Below are 7498 nucleotides of genomic sequence, written 5' to 3' on the forward strand. Positions count from 1 at the left end.
TGGTTGATTTGATGCATTTGAGGTGAGACCTTGGGGTACCAATCTTTTGAGGGAATCGTTAGAGAAAGTGAAATTCATTCGGGAGAAGCTTCTAGCAGCTCAGAGCAGGCAGAGGGAGTATGCAGATCGGAAGGTCAGGGACTTGGAGTTTATGGAGGGTGAGCAAGTCTTGTTGAAGGTTTCACCCATGAAGGGTGTGATACGGTTTGGTAAGCAAGGTAAGCTTAGTCCGAGGTATATTGGGCCATTTGAAGTTCTTAAGCGTGTGGGGTAGGTGGCCTATGAATTGGCCTAGCCTCCAAGGTTGTCAGGAGTGCACCCGGTATTTCACGTATCTATGCTAAAAAAATATTATGGTGATGGAAACTACATTATTCGTTGGGATTCGATCCTGCTTGATGAGAATCTGTCTTATGAGGAGGAGCCTATAGCTATTCTAGATAGGGAGGTCCACAAGTTGAGGTCAAAGGAGATTGCATCTATCAAGGTTCAGTGGAAGAATCGGCGATTGAAGAGTCCACTTGGGAGAGTGAGGCTGATATGCACGAAAGATATCCACATTTTTTTATCGATTCATGTACCATTTCTTACCCTCACCTTCTTTTGATCATTCGAGGATGAACGATGGGTAAATTGGTATCTGATGTAACGACCCATTAGGTCGTTTTTAGTACTAGAGATTTTGTTTCATAAAAGGCTTTTTCAATAGATAATGGGTATTTTGGACTATTCGTAACTATAGTTATATAACTAATGGGGTAATTTTAATAATTAATTTAGTTAGTGGTTAAAGAAAATAACATTAAAATTAATAGTAGGCCACTTTTACCACTTTTATAGTTGGTCATGTATAATAATTAGGGTAAAGAAATAATCTTTAAAAGAAAGAAGAAAGAAAAGTAGGCGAGAAACTTTGCATGCGGCGTCTAACAAAAAAGACCGACATCGAGGTATTGCTTTGAATCTTCAATGTCCTTATTTAATAGTAGGGGTTAAATATAATATAATAATATTTCATGGTTAGATGAGAATTGAAAGTGGGTGTTAGCGGATGTGCTGGCAGTTTGGATTTTGAGAAAGTGAGGGTGATAATGAATTGGTTGATGGATTAATGGTTATCCAATCATTGACTGATGATATGATAAATTTTGCTTATAGTATATGATAAATTTGGGTTAGAGTTTTTGCCACTGATTTTCGAAACCAGTGGCTTTAATCTTGAATTTTATTACGTTGTCATCATATTATAAATTGAGTTTTAATATATTAAAATATGTAATTAAATATTAGGTTTATTATATTATATGAAATTCACTAGAGTTATATTATTTGGAGGAATTAAGACTTAACTTTAGGCTTGAAAAATTAGGAACATATGGGACTTCATTATTAGTTGGTATCAAAATTTAAGAATTTGATGATAGATTTGGGTAAGTTTTTGAGTCTATGCTAAATATATAGTAATATGGATGTCTACGAACTCGTTTGCTTATGGATATTGCATACTGCATAGATTGGAAACGTTCGGAGACATTGAGAAAAGGAAAAGTATTGGAGAAGGAGCTTGCTTGACTTCGATTCTTCAGTGGAGGTAGGTTGTGCTTTATTTTATATGATAGATAGACTCTTAATGTGATTGATAATCATTGAGTGATATTATGAATTTTTCCATGTACTTGGTTGTTGTGGTTTGGATAATTTATATGTTGTTGTGATTGGTCTGAGATCCCAAGTTAGTCAAATTGACTTTCGAAAAGCACAACATAACAATTAAAAATAGACAGAGGGAGTACTTGTCATTTCACAAAATCAATACATAAATAACATTATTCTTTCTATTTTACCTTGAAAGTTATTAGCCTTGAAAATTAGCCTTGAAAGTATGAATTTGACCAACACAGAAAAACGAAATGATTTAACTCATGTTCATTGGCCAATTTAATTAATCAAAATAAATTAATTTATATTCATTTATTGAAAACTTGACTTCAAGAGAACACTAAATAAGGGTACAATAATAAACTTACCTAATTTCTTAAGGGAACGGAGGGAGTAATTCACATCACTAGAATTCTAGATTATAAAGGAAAGATGTTGCATTAACTTTCTGTTTGGTTGCATACTTCCATAAGTAACACTCTTTCTGCTTCCTATGTCAAAGCCGCTGCTTCCTTCAGACTCAACGAGCTTAAAATGCTTAGCTGAGTTGATACGAAGGAGCGCGAATATAAGAGAATTACAACCTGAAAAGTAAAAACACCGGTTTTTCTTAGCATGTCACCGAATTTGAAACCAGTTGAGGTTGTAACCAAAAGAATGGTAACAGATTGAGTGCACCAACCTGTTGTAACTACGTTTTTGAAGCTGGGCAAGCGAAACAGCAACTTTAGCACCGATACTGGCATTATTTTTCACGAGAGCAATGTCTGAAACTTCATTAAGGAAACTAAAAGGATGGAGTAAACTGAAGGCCATGATCTAATTCAGGTGGCGTTGTGGAAATGATTGATAATAATTTATTGTGACATTCCTCTTTCTCTATCAAGATTTTAACGAATGATCTGCAAATTAAACAGCGTATAGTAATATCAGTTAAGGGATACTTGAAGCCAGAGATGCTCCACCAGTAAGTTCATTGACTCTTGCAAGTAAGAACGGAGTTTCAGCATTGCCAGTAATCTTCTTCTCTCTGAGTTAGCAATTACATCCCAACATTAATATGTGGAAATAGGTAATGAGGTGCAAAGAACCATGTACTTCCGCAAATAAGAGGATACAGCAGAATACTTACCGTGCTTCTTGGAGAGCTTGCTGTATTGCCGACTCAATCAAACTTCCAGAAGCAGAATGCTCTCTTGGAATGGGGACTGCTATCAAGATTCCACTCTTCTGCTCAAGTCTTATGTTAGCATCTACAGTCAAAGTTGGGGAATAGAAGTAAATACGCTATATTTAACGAGTAAATGAATGAAGTATGAAATAGGTATAGGGTTGCTTGCCAATAACTCGAGCGCAATGTTCTGGCGATTCTACTCGAGCAGGTGCCTAAGTTTTATGGCAAAGATAACCAATTAGAAAACATGATATAATGTGCATTATAAACATAATAAAGAAAAATATGATCTCATGTTAACTGAAATTATATGACAAGCTATCCATACATTCCTAAAGAAAAGTAATCTATTCACCTACTCTATCATTTTCTTCTGAACCACCCCACCATTCCCAATAATGAAGGAATAAAAATAATTAAAAGAAGAGAAGAATCCACATTTTGACCATATAAGTGTTTGGTGTTGACGAGCAGCACATTTCAGCATGTAACAACGTTTGACCCCTTTTTCCTATACCTCACTCTTTCACGGTTCAGTAGAGAAATCTACTCCCTCCATTTCATTTTATAAAGCGGTGTTCACCAGGTGTTTGAGAAAGAAAGGAAGACTTTTGACATATAAACTGAATATATAATATACCATACGGAAGGCAGTCTTAAAACTTGTGGTCTTAAATATGCAATGACATTCTTACGGCTATTAGAGTATGTCATTAGGGTAAAATGAGAGACTTAAAATTAAAGAGTTCCCAAATATAGAAATGTGTTATTCTTTTTGGAACACACCATAAAAGTGACATAAAACAAAAAGATGGCACACTACATAAGAAACTATAAGTTGGTCTGGTTTTCATTTTTTGGAAGCGTTTCCGTGACTGTTTTAATAGTCCGCTTTGTTTGAAACATATAACAGGAGTTAATCATAGGAATCCTATGATAGGATTAATGACAAAATATGAACCTTGCAGCCACTGGTTTGTGTGAAGAAAGCAGGGAACTCATCGGTTCTATAAGCTGCAACAGTAACTCTTTGAGTTTCCTGTAGGTCAAGATAGGAAAGGAAGGAGTTAAATTGCCAAGTCCTCCATTATCATATATAAGAGATCTGAAGTTAAATCCAAAGTTGGTACAAACCAAATATTCAAGTGTTCGAGGAATATCTAGTATCGATTTTATACCAGCAGAGATCACAGCCACAGGAGTATTTCCAAGCTCAGTAAGATCAGAAGAAACATCCATTGCTGTATAAATAAATGCATAAGAACTACTCAAACATAATAAATAAGAAATAAATGCAAATAAGAGAAGAAAAGTTGAAAGCTAAGGAAGTTGCTTATTTCATTATGAAAAGTTTGCTACCTTAAAACAAAAAGGCTTGAGAGATGCTCTAAATGTCAAATGAAAACCATGTAGAGCGCGAGTTTATTAGAAACAGCCTAATAATCCACCTTGTTAAGAAATGGACCATGGGGCTAACTCTTGAGGTGAGTTCTATCCAAGACAATATAAGGTGACACCTCAACCAATGTCGGACACTCTAACTCCCTACACGTCCTGGACATCTGAAGCGTGGACAGCATAATATGGGGTTGACATTGGATAAACCAAGAATAGGGGTGGGTCTAACTTTAATACCATGTGAGAAATAAAGTCACATGAGAAATGAATAAGATTAACAAAATGACATTGGGTCTAACAGCCTCAAAAGCTAGCTTATGCGATGAAAATTGTCAAGACCCTGTACGGAGATAATAACTCATTCCCTCAATCTGTGTGGGACACTATTACACCCCTCCTCTGCACACTGATGTCTGGAAATTTGGACCATGGACAACAGGTAAACTAAGAATAGAGATGGCACCAACGCTGATATCATGTTAAGAAAATGGATGTTGATTCTCACTCAACCTTAAAAGCTAGCTCACAAGGCATGGATCACCCAAGACCATTTAAGGAGCAAACAGTCCATAGTGATGGACACTCTAAGCATCTCATATTAACCAGGTCTTATGCCATTTACCGAAGTTGAAAATCATTATTGAGCCAATATTTGGAACTAATCAGTAAAATAATCATCAGAAGAAACTCCATATTGCTCCTCGTAACAGATTGGAGTTGGACACCCTAGTTTAGTGTCATTCCTTCTTAATTCATATTGATGATACCGCTGATCACTTACCAGTCTACATGAAAATGTCTAGTTTAGTGTCATTCCTGCTTAATTCATATTGATGATACCGCTGATCACGTATCAGTCTCTACATGAAAATGTACGTGCATCTTGTCCTCCATAACTCCATTCTTGATTTTATTTATGAATTAAATATTTGTTTGCCAACTATTGTCACAAAATGCTCAAAGAGATTCGGCAAGCTATCGTTCTAATTTAAAAATCAGATGCTACCAAGCAAAATCATCATTCTAGCATCACCATAGATTTTAAAGTGCCAAAGCACATATACAAGTGTTGATTCACTTACTGTTCTCTCCATGCCTATGTACTCCTCCAATACCGCCAGTGACAAATACTGGAATACCCACCTACAAAATGCAGAAGATTTTTCTACAAAATTATACAGAAAAAACAAGAAAGTTACAAGAAAAATCCTGTAGGATGCAGTCATCACCTTCGAAGCAAGATACATTGTTGCAGAGACAGTAGTTGCCCCATTCTCCCTGCCTGCCATCTAGGGGAAAAAATACAAACAATAGCTTAGAAAACACTTAATTTGACAGCTGTGGCGGCTTCCCAAGAATATTTGGTAGGATCCAGGCAGATACCCAAACATATGCTCCGAACTTTTTGAAAGGGAAAACTTGAAGATGAAGCATATACCTAGCTTCTATGACTTAAAACGCGAAATAGCAGCAGATGCCAGTCAGAGACGCAAGGTAGAACCAAATATAACAATGTCCAGAAGATTGCACGACAAAAACTGTTATTTAAGTGCGAAAGGTTACCTTTTAACAGATACGCAAGAAAACGACAAAAATAACCAAAAGAAAATAGAACATTTGCATAGGTAATGTGAAAACAGTCTTTCACAACAGCAAATGAGAAACCAGATATGCTTGTTTTTTTCTACAAAGAAGAATAAAAAATATTTCTGAACTCTGACCCAATCAGATGTGGAGAAGTCATGAACCGAGTGGATAATTATCTCTTTGATAGTAACTAAAACGTTTGGATGAAGCACACAAAATCCACTATGATCTCTGGGTTGTCTAAGGTCTCTTCTTCTGAGTTCACTTCCACTCCTATTGTTATACCTCACCTACAAGCTAGTGCAGTCAGACAGTTATGTAGGCATGTTGAATACAGGAAAATAATGAAAGACTGAATATTTTTTTATTTTAATAAATAGTGGTGTTCGGGCCAGATTATGTACACCTCGATTATATTACTGGGTACTTGCTAGCTCCCACCAATATGATACCAAGAGACTCTCCCACTAAATCTTGTGCAGATGGGATTAAGTCACCTAAACTTTTAAGCCTGATTGAGCTTTGAACCCTTATCTCCCATGATTTTCATCACACTGCATTGACCGCTGGATCCCCTTTGATGCTTAATAATGGACTTCAATAGTGAAAATTCAAGGAAGTGTGTGGCATCCCCATGTGTTCTTGGTTATTCCTACTCTACTAATTATAAATTTTAGTGACAGTAATGCCCATCACATTCCACTCCAATTAAAATATCAACACTATTATGCCTTCACTCTTTAAAAGAAACCAAGAATATTATTGTTAGAATAGGAATAGGTTTATACAATCCTATTAGAATAGGAATAAGTTTATACAATCCTATTAGAATAGGAATAGGAATAGAAATAGAAATAGGAATACTAAATAGTATCTGTACTTGGTAAAAGATTGTATTCTAGGGTTTATAAATAGGGTCTCAATGTAATAATGTAAACAGCAACAATTCAATAATATTCTTCTCATATATTTCTCACATGGTATCAGAGCATCTACGATCTTGGTAAACAATCAAAGTGCTTCCGCTGCCAGCGGGCGGCTATTACTCATATATGCCGCCCGTCTGGCCAACAATTATGTTAGCAAAAGTTGGGTCACCGTGTATCTTTCCGGTGACTATTTTCTCATATTTTATTTATGTAAGCACCGTGCCATCATTCCGGTGACTACTTTCCTTATATGTAACTCGTAGCACCATGCCATCTTTCCGGTGACTACTTTCTCATATAATTTGTGTAGCACTGTGCCATCATTCCAGTGACTACTTTTTCATATATAATTTTTGTAGCACCGTGCCATCCTTTCGGTGACTACCTTTTTTGCATATCTAATTTGCCTAGCACCGTGCATCTCTCCGGACTACTTCCCATATTTAATTTGTGTAGTATCGTGGATGTTTCCGAACTATTTTCTCATAACTAAGTTGCATAGCATCATGTGTCTTTTCAGCGACTCCTCAGATTTGATTTGCATAGTTCCATTCGTCTTTCCGATGACTCCTTAAATCTGATTTGCGTAGGGTTGTGCCATCAGTCCAACCCTACCTGTATAATTTTTCTTTTTCAGTAGGGTCGTGTCATCATTCCGACCCTACCCAAATTATTTTATTTCTTAGATTGTGACCACCTTTAGCCATCAAATCTAATACTCCGGCATATGAGCATGTTCCGACCAATTTTT

General features: G+C 36.2%; 1 protein-coding gene across 2 annotated transcripts in view; it reads right to left on the reverse strand.

The window, feature by feature from the left end:
- Positions 1-1911: 1911 nt before the first annotated feature.
- The window catches only part of LOC102578459 (pseudouridine-5'-phosphate glycosidase), a 10230-nt gene continuing 4643 nt past the window's right edge, over positions 1912-7498 (reverse strand). Inside the window, exons 5-13 of one of the 2 annotated variants that reach the window (XM_006355953.2) lie at positions 5461-5520; positions 5314-5374; positions 3968-4074; positions 3795-3872; positions 3000-3045; positions 2792-2912; positions 2604-2689; positions 2342-2426; positions 1912-2243 (exon numbers count right to left, since the gene is read on the reverse strand). In XM_006355953.2, the coding sequence (XP_006356015.1) occupies positions 2237-2243; positions 2342-2426; positions 2604-2689; positions 2792-2912; positions 3000-3045; positions 3795-3872; positions 3968-4074; positions 5314-5374; positions 5461-5520 (651 nt within the window). In that variant the 3' untranslated portion in view covers positions 1912-2236. Of the gene's footprint in view, positions 2244-2341; positions 2562-2603; positions 2690-2791; positions 2913-2999; positions 3046-3794; positions 3873-3967; positions 4075-5313; positions 5375-5460; positions 5521-7498 lie in introns of both variants that reach the window. The other variant, XR_367977.2, reaches the window with a different exon arrangement.

The sequence above is a fragment of the Solanum tuberosum genome, unplaced genomic scaffold, assembly GCF_000226075.1.
Source record: "Solanum tuberosum cultivar DM 1-3 516 R44 unplaced genomic scaffold, SolTub_3.0 scf00211, whole genome shotgun sequence".
NCBI classification, from domain to species: Eukaryota; Viridiplantae; Streptophyta; class Magnoliopsida; order Solanales; family Solanaceae; genus Solanum; species Solanum tuberosum.